General features: G+C 43.9%; 1 protein-coding gene across 1 annotated transcript; it reads right to left on the bottom strand.

The window, feature by feature from the left end:
* Positions 1–6,511: 6,511 nt before the first annotated feature.
* On the bottom strand, positions 6,512–14,114 carry LOC105934413 (solute carrier family 35 member D3). The gene is made up of 4 exons (XM_012874370.3): positions 13,454–14,114; positions 11,285–11,495; positions 8,345–8,502; positions 6,512–8,263 (listed from the first exon to the last, which is right to left on the bottom strand). The coding sequence occupies exons 1-4, from the start codon at positions 13,676–13,678 to the stop codon at positions 7,538–7,540; spliced, it is 1,320 nt and encodes a 439-aa protein (XP_012729824.2). The 5' UTR covers positions 13,679–14,114; the 3' UTR covers positions 6,512–7,537.
* Positions 14,115–14,766: the final 652 nt, after the last annotated feature.

Genomic DNA, 14,766 nt, shown 5'->3' with positions numbered 1-14,766 from the left:
AGTTATAAAGCTCCATTTCATCACGTCATCTCAAGGCTCTTTCCAAAGTCAGCTTCCATCAGATCCTCCAGGTTGGTGAGAAAGTTTCCTCTCTAAGGGAACCCAGCAGGTTGCATCAAGTCTCTCCAAGCAGCATTCACTCCTCCTGAAAGAGCGTAGAGCCACAGTGGACAGTCGTCTGCATTGTTGATGGCTTTGCAGCAATCCCTCATACTGAGCATGCATGAAGCGACAGTGGAGAGGAAAACTCCCCTTTAACAGGGAGGAGAACCTCCAGCAGAACCAGAACCAGGCTCAGTGTGAACGCTCATCTGCCTCCACCCACTGGGGCTTAGAGAAGACAGAGCAGAGACACAGAAAGCTCAGAAGCTCACATTGACCCAGGAGTACTTTCTATGTTAGAGAAGACAGAGCAGAGACACAGAAAGCACAGAAGCTCACATTGACCCAGGAGTACTTTCTATGGTAGAGAAGACAGAGCAGAGACACAGAAAGCACATAAGCTCACATTGACCCAGGAGTACTTTCTATGTTAGATGGTAATAGAGGATGATCTGCCTCCCCTGATGATGTCACAGCTAACAGAACACCAGACCAGGTGTACCTTCTATGAAGAAAAAAGAGAGAGAGAAAAAAGTTAAAAGCTGAAATAACAACAAACAATGCAGATTGGAGAGCAGTAGGAGAACTCAGCAGAGAGAGAGAAATAGAACCTGATGTCCTCCAGCAGCCTAAGCCTATAGCAGCATAACTATAGAGGTAGCTCAGGGTAACATGAGCCACTCTGACTAGAAGCTTTGTCACAAAGGAAAGTTTTAAGCCTAGTCTTAAAAGTAGACGGGGTGTCTGCCTCACGGACCAAAACTGGGAGTTGGTTCCACAGGAGAGGAGCCTGATAGCTAAAGGATCTGCCTCCCATTCTACTTTTAGAGACTCTAGGAACCACCAGCAGACCTGCAGTCTGAGAGCGAAGTGCTCTGTTAGGAACATACGGGGTAATCAGAGCTCTGATATATGATGGAGCTTGATTATTAAGGGCTTTATACGTTAGAAGAAGAATTTTAAATTTTATTTAAATAAATTAAAGCTTCATTTCTAAGCTTCTCGACACAAATTTCTTCTGTTTCTCTGTTTATTTTTGTGCTTTGACTCCTTTTAAAGTGTATAAAACTCGACCAGGCTCCAGTGGACTTCCTGTTTCTGTTTGATGACCAGATCTTCTGATTTCTGACCCGTCTATTTTAACTGCCCAGTCCCACGCAGCCGTTTCTCTGAAGCTCACGCTAAAAGCTAAAAGTCTGTTTGACCCTCAGTTTCAGCTGTAGACGGCTTTTTTTTACCTGCAGAAACATTTCAGAATGAAAACCTTCATTTCATAAAGCAGTTTGCAGGACGGAGAGCAACGAGCCATCAAGCTAATAACAAAATGGGTCTGAGAGTCTGTGCAGAGATGAAATCACCGCCTCCTGACTCTCTGTCAGAATCTGAGCCAAATTTAATCCAATTCCACTGAAGGGATAAAAGCCGGGTGTCAAACGTCTGCACCTGCTGTCTGTGTCCTCCTCAGACCTTTTATCTCGTTCTTCTCCTCAACTCTTCTCCTTCAGCCTGAACGCTTTTCTCAAACGGCAGGAAACCAACCAGCAATTTAGAGGATGACAGGCGGCTGTGAGTGTGTCCTGCAGATCTGCTCAGGGCTTTCAGAGCAGCTTTCAGGTGGATTTTATGCTGAGAGGGAAACATCGCCTCCCTTAGTCTGTGAACGCCTCATCTTCATCCATGTCAGACGGAGCACAGACCCCTGATTATAAGTATTTACATTTTCTCTCACTGTTGCTTTTACAAAAAACTTTAACCTTAAAAGACGTATCTGATCTGTTTTAAGCGTCTTCATGAATTCTGGCTGGAACACATGCAAGAAAGCATAAAGGAAAGAAACCGAGAACAAGCAGCTCAATACGCAGGTCGATGAGGAGAAGACCGGCAACCAAAGACGGAAGCAGAGACGACGAAGTCTCCAGGTCCACCGTGAGTTCAGAAAATAAAGATTCACTGGTTTAGAAAAGAAACGCTGAGAGCAGTGGCCTGGAGACCTAACAAACCGTCACCACACCCAGAGATTTAAAAGCTCTCTGCGGTGAGCTTGTTGTGCCTGTAACTCAACACAATGAACAAAAATTAATTTAAATGAGCTGAAGGTCTGGCAGCGTTCAGGTAGACGTTGTTCTTCTGCTCCAGTTCTGACCAGCATTGTTCCTCAAAGCACCAGAAACTCCAGCTCTGTCTCTGTGAATTCTATCTACGGTTAGTTTTCACACAAATGCTACACATGACGGCTGGAGGAGATTAAAATCCTGATACACGATCAGACAGCAGCTCCAGTCAAACTCTCTCCTTTATTTGGCCCACCGAGAAAGAATAAGAAGCATTTGTTATTTATTAACAAGAGATGACAGCAGACGTCTATTACTGACACAGAAAACAGAAAAAAAAACTATAACCAGAACGACTGGCTGTGTTCCCGCGTTGCTCCTTTCTCTGAAGCCGATGCTCAAAAAAGATCTTTATTTCTAGAAAGTTCACCCAGTTTTCCAACATAGGATCTGGGCAAAGCAGGAGTGCTCACTCCATCCTTCATCCGTGTTACCAAACCCAGCTCCATCCGGAAAGTTTAGTGGAAGGAAGAGGGTGCAGAGGCAGCAGGAATAACGGCGGCCTTTAAAGGGTTTGGTAGAGATTCATGTTCAGCGAACACGGACGGATCTACAACCTACAACAGTCTGGTTCCTCAAGTTCCTCCTGAAGCTTCTTACCTGCAGAACAACGGCAGCATGACGCATTTAAGTGAGAGCATGAGAAAATACTGGATTAATGTTCGTGTCGGCGGAAGAAACCGCAATCAGCTGATTTTCAAACAGACTATTTATAGATTTCAGAAAAACACCAAAAACATGAAATATTTCGGCTTTTTTGTGATTTCTCCTAAAGTCACATTTCAGACGTCTGGATCACAGACAAACGTTGACGAAGGTACTGAGTTCATCACCTAAAGTCAACAAAAAGTAAAAAAAAATCTCATTTATCTGTTCCGTGAAGTGTTGATCACACAGATGTGAACATGGCGCTGCAGCTGGAGGGAAGATCGCAGCTCCTGGACCGTTAAATGAAGTTTGGAGAGTGTGAGAGAAGAAGATCGATATGGATCAATGCCCGGGCTGACGGCTTTTTCTCTGCACACAATCCAAGACGCCTGAAGCTTTGCACTCATCAGAGGACAGGAGATAAAAACAGAGATCTGACACCAAACTCCACGACTGTTTCCACTGAATGCAGCTGAGGAGGAAACCGGCCGTTTCTGTAGATTAACAGCTTCATCCTGACAGTAAATCACCTTCTGGCTGCTATTGGACCATCCTCACAGCAGAATTGGTAGACTTCATTTAAAATGGTTTCCTTGGACTCATGGTTTAACCATAGTGCCAATTATTCCAGCAGGGTGGAGGTTGGACAATCGAGCCATTCCAGAACCTTCATGCTGGTCCGATTTAAAAGAACTGGTCAAAAACCAGTTTGGAGTCATTGTTCTGTTGGACCACCACCTCGGTCCTGGTTTAAACTATCTAGCTGCTTATTTGAGGTGAAACTGTAGAACCTGGAGATAGTCTTCCTCCTTCATTACCCCATTTGTTTTCCCACAGCATGATGGTGCCACCACCATGCTTGGTGGAGGTTATGGTGTCATTATGGTCCAAAGCCTCACCGTGACTCGTTTAAAGGTTCCTCTTCTTGCTGTGTTCTAGCAGCTCAGTCTTTGTCTCGGAGGACCATCGAACCTTTCTCCAGAGACATTTAGATTGTCCAGGAGGACAACTCCAACTAGAAGGTGTCCATTTTGGAGCCGGAGCTTCACTGTGGACGTCTACACTGGTGTCCCATACTTGGAGCCATGATGGTTCCTGAGCGGATCCTCAACATAACCCGGTCTTCTTCCAGACAGAGTGGTGATACATCTCATTAAGTTCTGTCTATGTATGATCGTATGACCCGATCATCTGGGATTTCAAACGGTTTCCATGTGCAGATACTTACTTCTCTAATAAACCAGCAAGGTAAGCATTATCACGCAATGGAAACTCACATTATTTCAATGTTTAAACCTTCCAGTTGCACAAAGACAAAGAGTTTTAGGAAAGTTTACCCTGACAGGAACATCTGGGACCATCAGCAGAGTTCTGATGTGCTCACGACGCTTCAGCCCACATGTGGAACGTCCCGGACTCATGTGAGTAATTCTGTTAGACGTTTGCTCAGCTCTGCGGCCCACACACGTCCCTCTGAGAGGCTGATCTTGCCTGATTTTAATAGAAACTGTCTGTGAGTGGCCTGGAGGTGGACAGAGAGTCTCATCAGCCACAGAGCAGCTTTTCTACTGAATCCCAGTGCAAACCTGACAGAAGGTGTTCTGCAGCTTTAGATCCATAACGAGCAACATGTTGCTGCTCTAACAACTGTGCACAGATAAATGTGAGTAGTTAACAGGGTTTTAATAAGTTGTTCCCTGGAATCAGGAGTACAGTCCTCCTGCTTCCTCTTTATGTTGGAAATGATTAACCTCGGTTCATTAACCTCAGCAGCGTGCAGACGGGTTTCATTAAGTGGGAGATAAGATGTTCTGCAGGTTTCTACCATCCAGCTGCTTTTCACAGTTGTTAAAGAGTGAATTAGAAAATTTATGTTGGACTTTTTCACCATGTAATTTTAATAGTAAAATCCTCAATGTTGAAATATTTTCGGCAGAAAAGTCCAAAAACAAAAACACTACAGAGTAGCTGTTAATGAAAAACAACAAAATATGATTTATTTAATTTTTTCTTTGAATCACAGAATGTTTCATATATGTCCAAAGATTACAGGTTTGAATTCATGTAAATGCTGACAGACAACTTAAGGAAGAGCAGAATATTGCTTCAAAAGTCTAAACTAACAAAAAATCTATAATCCAAAAATAAAATTATGATGGAAATTGAAAAGTTTGTTCATAATAAATTAAACTGGAGCACATATAAAAATATGTCAACAAATTATTTCTGATGAAAATGTCAGACGTATCACCTGTGTTTACTACGTGTCTAAATAATAATAATAATAATAACAATAATAATAATAATAATAAAAAAAGTCGTCAGCTGAATAAGAGGCGGTTTGATTTTAGGTCAAATTTTCCTAAAAACCTCCTAAAACCTCCTAAAACTCTGACTGAAAAGGAAAACAAAGCTGCTTTTTGTTTTTGTTAAAAATTATTATTATTGTTTAAACGCGCAATTATTAGACATTTACATGAGTATTAGTGCACAGTAAAAGCACACTAATATTATCATTAGTGAGCTAATCTTAGCTTTAGTACTGTGCATCAATGGTAAAATTAGCATGTTAGTACACTAATGCAGGTGAAGTAGTCCTAATACTAGCTTTGATTAGCATTGGTCTACACTAATGTTAATGTTACAGCACTGCTATTAGTAATTTGTTTTGATTTATTTCTTTTAAAATGGGACAATGGTTAAAACCAGTAAATGTACCAGATTTAGCCATTAAGCTAATTTCCCTCCACATATCCAAGCAGGTTGATGGATCATTATGAAAACAGAAATTAAATGAATGAATAATACAGAAACAACACTACCACACCAAAACAAGAAAAAAACACACATCATAAATAGGATTTAAACACGCGCATGTCCTGTAATTGTTAGCCATGACATGCTACCATTATATTGGGCATATGCTAATGCTAATGTTAACATATTGGTGCAGTAATGCTAGTATTATTATGCTAATGTTAGCATTGTTGTGCTAACTTTAACATTACTGTCTTAGTAATAAGGTTAGTATATAAATGTTAAATGCTCTTATTTTAGTATTAGTGGTATTTGCTAGTGTTAGCTTTGGTGGATGATAGAGTTAGCATTAGCATGCTAATGATATGCGCTACAAATACTATAATAACTATGAAGTCTTCAGTTTATCTTAAGCATACTTGAGCAGGTCAGATGATTATGATCTATTTACACCATTATTAACTTCTGGTGAACCTGCGGACAGTTTGAGGACAGCTGGTGTGTTTATCAGTGTTTTAGTAGCTGTTTAGCTACTAGCTGATACTGCAGAACACGTCAGTCACAAGATCTGTTAAATTATATAAAATGGCTAGTTTAGATCTGTGAACATGATGGAGAGATTTTGAGTTTTTAGAAATGATTAAAATAGAAGGTAAATACAGGGTTAAGGATTTCACTATCTTGATACTAGAAATATCTTGTGAATAATTACATAAAACTTCTATATGGAAGTGAATTATTTAGTTATCCCAAGATGACCATTTTGATTTTAACTTCTCTCTCAGTTTCAGTAAATTCCAGATTATTTGGCAAAAGCCGATATCAGCCTGGCAGCCATATGATGGGAACTCACAGTGAACTGTGTAAATATTACACACAACAAACACCTCATAAACAGCTGAAATGATGTAGTCCCTTTATTATTCTCATAAAACAGCATAAAACAAACAAATAATCAAATGTTGTTCTTCAATAAATCTGATGTTTAGAGTTTTATAAAAAGCTTCCAGTAAATTAAAAAAAGGCCACTAAACCACTGCTGGAAATCATTTTTTGTGGAGACAGCTGAGCTTTTTCTTGTCTCCACTCTGCTTAACAAACACTGAAAACAATAAAAAGCATTTTTAGCGTTTTGGTTGTAGACACATCAGTTCAGAACAGCACAAGAGGAAAGAAATTGCAGTGTATTAAAAACCAAAAAACATCCACCATTACTGTGATAAAGAAGTACAAAATGTCATGGAAAGAAACTTCTCAGTTAAAATACTTCATTTTAGCTCTTTTAGGTGAATAATTGTCACATTGCACCACTGATTCTCCCCCCGGTGACCCAGAAGAACACAGAATAACACTCGGTGCCATCGTTTTCACTTTGACACGTTGACATGGCTTCATGTTGATGATCTGACGCTGATGATATGGAAGCATATAAAACGTAAAGCAGCAGACCTGCAGAGTTCAGTAAACAAACAATCCACCGGGTTCTAATGCACAAACTGAAACTCTTCCCTGATTGGATGTTAAACGGGAGCGGCAGCACCGGCTGGGTTAGAGGCCGCGTCATGCTGCGGCGCTCTGCGCTGCCCTCCCAGCATGCCAAGGCAACGAGAAGCTGAATTCATCTCCACAGGTAGCTTTGCCCACAGCTCCTCCCCCAGCGCTCTCCGCCTGGAACCTCTTCTCAGTCATCACAATGAAGAGAACCTCTTTCTGCTTCTGGGACGTTAATTCCTCAGCACAAGAGATTTCCTTGAGGTAATGCAGCAACAGCAGCCAATTAGACCAACAAGCATTCATCAAGCACGGCTGAGGCTGAACAAAGAGGTTCCTGGCAGACTTCCAGAAGAAGTTCAGGCTCCTCTGGTCTCCTCTGGCTTAGTTTTAGTTTCTGCTCCAGAGCCTGTTTGGGTTTCCATCCCTTATGGACTCTGGAGCTCCATGTTGTCGATCAGATTTTCTTTCTTTGTAAACTGCAGATTCCTGATTGACCTCCATACTCCTACAAAGTTATCGGTGGCTGAGTGACCAGCAGAGGCGTTCTCCTTCTGCAGGTGCTCTCTCTGCATCTCCACAACGTCTTTTTCACTCATCACCACAGATTTTAAGCCTCCCTCTCCTTGTGCGGTCTCTCCCACCGTTAACGCTCCATTTGATAAATGGGGCGGCTCTCCCGTTTCCCCGTCTCCACTCAGAACTTCTCCCGCCTCCGACCATCCTGGATCGGGTCCAGCGGCCGGATCTCCGTGGTCCAGAGGTGGTTTCTGTGTGTACGGGTCCCCAGGCTGCGAGGCGTCCTTCTCCAAGTCCTCATACAAACTCTTCCTCTTTGTTTCAAAGTATTTGACCACGCAGTAGGTGATGGAGCCGACGGTGTTGACCACCACGCCGCCGATGAACAGCCCTGTGGGCGCCACGTCCTCAAAGGCCAGCATGCCGACGGTGATGGTGGCGATGCTCTTCACCACACCGACGAAGCTGGTGGTGACGGCCGAGTTGATGTAGGTGCAGTGCAGCGTGGTGAAGTTCATGGCACAGCCGATGAAGATGCACAGGATGAAGATGACGGTGATCTGGGGTTCCTTCCAGCCCTCGTACGACCACATGTTGAGGGCATCCATGGAGATGACGGAGCAGATGAGCAGGACCTGAAAACCAGGGAAACGTCAGAGAGCAAAGCAGAAACAGCAGAGAAGCAAGAAATCCATGAACAAGGAGGGGCTTCATACCGGCGACGCCATGATGGTGATGGCGTACTGCGCAGTCAGAGGTCCATACTCACTCTCCAGACTGGTTTTCTGGATCAGAACCAAGTAGGAGGCGTGGATGATAACGGCCAGCACCCCGGTGACATAACCAAAGGGATCGCCAGTGAGGTCACCAGCGCCTGCAGGAACCAAGGAAGAGGAAAAGGAAATAATTTCCTCTGATTAGCCTAAAACCTGTCAGCAGACGAGGCAAAGCTGGGAGTCTGGGTGTGACTGGCCAGACTTGAAGAGACGTTTCCACCAAATGTGTTTCTGCTCAGGTTGGTGGGGTTCATAGATGTGGAAGAGAAGCTGTCTGGTTTGATAGCTTAGAGCACAGGTGTCAAACTCAAGGTCCGCGGGCTGAATCCGGCCCGTCAAGGTAAATTATCCGGCCCTCAAGAGCCAATTAAAAAAGGCATATTTCCTTTTAAAGTGTATAAAGTGGCTAAAACTGTGCCTCCTGTAAGTGTAACTCAGCCCAAAATTAACTTTTCTTGCAGATAAACTGTATAAACTGGGCCTAAGGTTGCTATTTCTATGTTACCGTGCATTTTTTATACTTCTATGTGAACTGGAATGAAATTATGAAATGAAAAGTATCGTCTATACACGTTCAAGCGGCCCTTTTAATGACTTCATAGGGAAATGAGTTTGACTCCCCTGGCTTAGAGTCTTAACTCAGCTTTTTGCAGATGATGTGGTTCTGTTAGCATCCTTTAAAAATGTCCTTTCACAAAGTTTCTGCCAGATGTGCCGATGAAAGGAGTCATGTAAGATGGATGGATGGATGGATGGATGGATGGATGGATGGATGATGGATGGATGGATGGATGGGTGGATAATGGATGGATGGATGAATAGATGAATGGATGGATGATAGATGAATGAATGATGGATGGATGGATGGATGATAGATGAATGAATGATGGATGGATGGATGGATGAATGATGGATGTATGATGGATGAATGGATGGATGGATGGATGGATGGATGGATGGATGGATGGATGATGGATGATGGATGGATGATGAATGGATGGATGGATGGATGATGAATGGATGGATGGATGATGGATAAATGATGGATGGATGATGAATGGATGATGGATGGATGGATGAATGAATGGATGGATGATGGACGATGGATGGATGTATTACCTGCCATCACGGCGCCCCCGGTGGTGATGATGGATGGATGGATGGATGGATGGATGATGGATGGATGGATGGATGATGGATGGATGGATGAATGAATGGATGGATGATGGATGGATGGATGGGTGGATAATGGATGGATGGATGAATAGATGAATGGATGGATGATAGATGAATGAATGATGGATGGATGGATGGATGAATGATGGATGTATGATGGATGAATGGATGGATGGATGGATGGATGGATGGATGGATGATGGATGATGGATGGATGGATGAATAGATGAATGGATGGATGATAGATGAATGAATGATGGATGGATGGATGGATGAATGATGGATGTATGATGGATGAATGGATGGATGGATGGATGGATGGATGGATGATGGATGTATGGATGGATGAAGGATGGATGGATGAAGGATGGATGTATTACCTGCCATCACGGCGCCCCCGGTGGTGATGATGATAAATGGATGGATGGATGATGGATGGATGATGGATGTATGATGGATGAATGGATGGATGAAGGATGGATGGATGAGGGATGGATGTATTACCTGCCATCACGGCGCCCCCGGTGGTGATGATGACGGATGATGATGGATGATGGATGAATGAATGGATGGATGGATGAATGAATGGATGATGGATGATGGATGATGGATGAATGATGGATGGATGGTTGGATGGATGGATGAAGGATGGATGTATTACCTGCCATCACGGCGCCCCCGGTGGTGATGATGGATGATGGATGGATGGATAAATGGATGGATGGATGAATAATGGATGGATGGATGGATGGATGGATGGATGAATGAATGGATGGATGGATGAATGGATGGATGAAGGATGGATGATGGATGAATGGATGGATAATGGATAAATGGATGGATGGATGGATGGATGATAAATGGATGGATGGATGGATGGATGGATGAAGGATGGATGGATGATGGATGGATGGATGGATGGATGAAGGATGGATGGATGATGGATGGATGATGGATGGATGATGGATGGATGGACAGATGGATGGATGGATGGATGGATGATGGATGGATGGATGATGGATGAAGGATGGATGAAGGATGGATGTATTACCTGCCATCACGGCGCCCCCGGTGGTGATGATGATGGATGATGGATAATGGATGAAGGATGGATGGATGGATGAATGAAGGATGGATGGATGGATAGATAAATGGATGGATGGATGGATGGGTGGATAACGGATGGATGAAGGATGGATGTATTACCTGCCATCACGGCGCCCCCGGTGGTGATGATGGATGATGGATGGATGGATAAATGGATGGATGGATGAATAATGGATGGATGGATGGATGGATGGATGAATGAATGGATGGATGGATGAATGGATGGATGAAGGATGGATGATGGATGAATGGATGGATAATGGATAAATGGATGGATGGATGGATGGATGATAAATGGATGGATGGATGGATGGATGGATGGATGAAGGATGGATGGATGATGGATGGATGATGGATGGATGATGGATGGATGGACAGATGGATGGATGGATGGATGGATGGATGATGGATGGATGGATGATGGATGAAGGATGGATGAAGGATGGGTGTATTACCTGCCATCACGGCGCCCCCGGTGGTGATGATGGATGGATGGATGAATGATGGATGGATGATAAATGGATGGATGGATGAATGGATGGATGGATGGATGGATGATGGATGGATGGATGGATGGATGATGGACGGATGTATTACCTGCCATCACGGCGCCCCCGGTGGTGATGATGACGGCGGTGACCACGCCGGCGGTCGGCATGGCGTTCCTCAGGACGCAGACGCCGATGCAGAGGGTGAAGAGCGGCAGGCAGCGCTTGAAGACGACGTACATGGGGAGGCTGAGGCCACGCAGGGACCAGAGCGTCAGCGTGGACTGCAGCGTGGACAGGATGCACACCGACGCAAACTCCTGCATGCACACATTTAGCCCAGTCAGAGAACCTTCCACTGATGGAGGAGCTCAGCCGTGGAACATTATTTTATATATTTTATATATTTTATATATTTTATATATTTTATATGGAAGCGTTTGGAGCTACTAACACAACGCCGCCTCATTCTGAGCTCACTGCAGGAAATAAAAGCCAAACCAGACTCTGAGCAATCCTGCAGCACTTTTAACGCTTTTCTCCTAAGATCACTGTTTGTTGGCTTTCTTCCTTTAAAATAACAGATTTATTATTACTCAGTATAATTTCTGTAAATCCAGGGCCAGCAGAGAGACACTGATGATCAAAAGGATTTCACTGTTCAACGATTTCACTAAGGAGACGATCAGAAAAGCCTTCTACACAATAACAAGCAATGATTTTATTTATTACTGGAGAAAGGCTCCAAACCAACCGGGTCCTGTGTGAAAAATATATGAGTTCCACTCGTTAGAACATGAACTACCAAAGTTACTCCAAGAGTTCATCAACGACCCATCCAGGAGGTCCTAGAACAAGATCTGAAGCTCTGCAGACCTCTGTTAAAGTCAGAAGTCATGATTCAACATTAATAAAGAGAGACGGAGGGAAGATGGCCGCCATGGGAGCGTTCACAGGCAACAATCACTGCTGACTAGATAATTATAATAAGAAGAAATAGAAATATGAGCAAAAACCCAGTTGGTGTAATATCATGACCTTAAAGCTGTGCTGGAAAATCCTCAATTTGTCAGAATTAAACCTTCTGAGCAGAGCAGAGCGGGTCCAAAGTCCTCCAAGTGATGTTAACGCCTCGTTAGCAGGCAGCTGCTGCAGAGGGCAGAACAACTAGTTATGGTTTAGTTAACCAGTTATAGATTTAGTTAACTAGTTATGATTTAGTTAACTAGTTATAGATTTAGAGGAAAATACTTTTTTAGAAAAGGTCAGGTTGGTTCAGACGTAAAAAAGTTCAATAAACTGAGAAGAAACAGGAGGAAAGGGACATAAACCCATTAAAATGTGATAAAATGTGACGGGAGCAGATCAGAGAGGCGAATAGAATAGAATAGAATAGAATAGAAATATGTTTAATGTCCCACAAAGGTAACATTTGGTCATGACAGAAGACACCAGACTTACACACTAGATTAACTAATGTGAATAAAAAGCTCATTTAAAGTTAAGCTGTAAAACTGTGTATTAATTAATAGATAATTCAGAATATTAAGGTAGAAAATGAAAAGTTCAAATAGGAGAAAAACAGCAATAAGCATGACATCAGTAGCAAACAGAGAGACGGTAAACGTAGCTGGAGCAGCACCTGTCAGGGACACGGGCCCGGGAAGGAGCTGCAGAACTTCCCAGCGGTTCTGGTCGGGTTCTGCATGTGAGACGGGTTTACCTGGACTCAGACATGAAGCCTAAACACCCAAATCTGGATAAAATCTGCCAAATGTGTGTGGAAAATGTGTTCTGATCCCTCGGAACCAAACTGGACCTTTTGGGCCATGACTCCAGATCTAAGCATCACTAGAACACCACGCTCACAGGGAACGTGGTGGCGGAACCATGATGATGTGATAAAATAAGGAACCAGAACCAGAGTCCAGAACCGAATCTGACAAAGTTAGAAATTCTGGTCACCAGAGAAAACCTGACGGATAAAAGAAGCTTTCAGAGATCCGGTTCTGTTTGAGCCCGGTCCAGAATCAGAGGTTTGATTCTGCACTCTATCTGGTTCTGATGCACAGCTGCTGTCTGCGCTCGTCTTTGGAGAAGAACATGGAACCCTATCCACTCTGACCAGAGAAGAACCGAGCCCGGTTCCACTGGATCAGAACCAGTAACAGAACCTGAAACTTCCTCTGAAATCCGCACAAAAGCTCCAAACTTGTGGTGAAATTCTGGCCCTGCGGGTTCTAAGCCACGCGGGAAGGAACCGGTTCTGCGTTCTTACCTTGGAGAGCTGCGTGCTGAACGCGGGGATCTGGATCTTCCCCAGACGCCGGAGCGTCTCCAGGGTGAGCGCCGCCGTGACGCTGGTCAGGAACTGGATCAGCGTCAGGAAGCCGAAGTGATAATTGCTGATCAGGAACTTGAGGAGGATGTTGAGGGAACCGGAGAACACGCCGTGCGCCACGGCCACGGAGATGCCCAGCAGGCGGCTCTTAACCACATCCATGGCTTTACGCTGCGCTGCTGCTGCTGCTGCTGCTGGACGGAGAGGCAGGGGGGGGGGTCAGCAGGGGGGGCTCAGCGCCTCGGCAGCCAGGAGAAGTGACCTCCGCTGCATGAAGAAGGAACCCAGAAGCTCTCCTCAGCGGGGACCTCTCCGCTCTGCGCTCCGGCTCTGCACTGAAACCCCCGCTGAGGGGGATGCAGAGGAGGAGGAGCAGGAGGGAGGAGAGTCCCACGGAGGGAGAGCTGCAGCCACTCAGGAGATTTTACCGCAGCAGAGAGGAGGGGGGAGCAGGGGGGGAGGTCTGCTCAGGACCAACCTGTCCGGAGGAGGAAAGCTGAAGTCCTGGAGCTGCAGGTCCGCCTCGCTCCAACGCGCTTCCTTTAAAAACCGGCTGAAGTTTCACATGTGAGCAAGCAGACGTTCTCCTAAAGAAGCAGACGTTCTCCTCAGGGTCTGCAGCCACACGTTCCTCACAGCTTCTCTGATCCCAACCATCAGGAGCTGCTCCTCTCCAGAACCTCACAAACTGCTTCATCAGCTGTTTAACCTTCAGCACTGTCATGATAAGTTGCTTCAAAATGGTTTCATGCAACTTAACTGCTCTGTACACTGCAAAAACGGATCTAAAAATGAGTAAATTGTTCTTAAAGTTAATGTATTTATTAGGGCTGGGCAACGATTAAAATTTTTAATCGCGATTAATCGCATAATTTGCCCGATTAATCATGATTAATCGCATTGTATGCGCAAACTCCAAGAATGAATTCAAAAGTAGTGTAAAGAGCACTTTTATTTTAATGTTCTATTTTCAACCCATCTATTGAATTTAGTGCACTAGTTGATCTTTTCTTCATCAGAGAACAGCAAGCACTGCAGCCGAAATATGGCCTTTTTTGACCTTTTGGGTTTTGTGGTTTTTATTTTATTATTACAATTAAATAATAATAATAATAATAATAATAATAACAATAATGTTATGTTCAGTGTTTTTTCGCTAATCCACCTCTTATATCTTTCAATCCTTATGTAATTTTGTCTGTGTTGTGTGCACCTGCCTGTCGCTTTAATCCTATAAATTTCCCCGTCGT

This window comes from Fundulus heteroclitus, unplaced genomic scaffold (genome assembly GCF_011125445.2).
Source record: "Fundulus heteroclitus isolate FHET01 unplaced genomic scaffold, MU-UCD_Fhet_4.1 scaffold_36, whole genome shotgun sequence".
NCBI lineage: Eukaryota > Metazoa > Chordata > Actinopteri > Cyprinodontiformes > Fundulidae > Fundulus > Fundulus heteroclitus.
The sequence above is the reverse complement of the archived record's forward strand: the minus strand, read 5'-3'. Positions and strand labels throughout refer to the sequence as shown.

Bases quoted from the DNA above. Each gene is read 5' to 3' on its own strand.
- LOC105934413 (XM_012874370.3), bottom strand. From the start codon at position 13,678: ATGGATGTGGTTAAGAGCCGCCTGCTGGGCATCTCCGTGGCCGTGGCG. The intron at 11,496-13,453 runs GTAAGAACGCAG...GTGTGCATGCAG, and splicing joins TCAGCACGCAGCTCTCCAAG to GAGTTTGCGTCGGTGTGCAT. The intron at 8,503-11,284 runs GTAATACATCCG...TGGTTCCTGCAG, and splicing joins CGGGGGCGCCGTGATGGCAG to GCGCTGGTGACCTCACTGGC.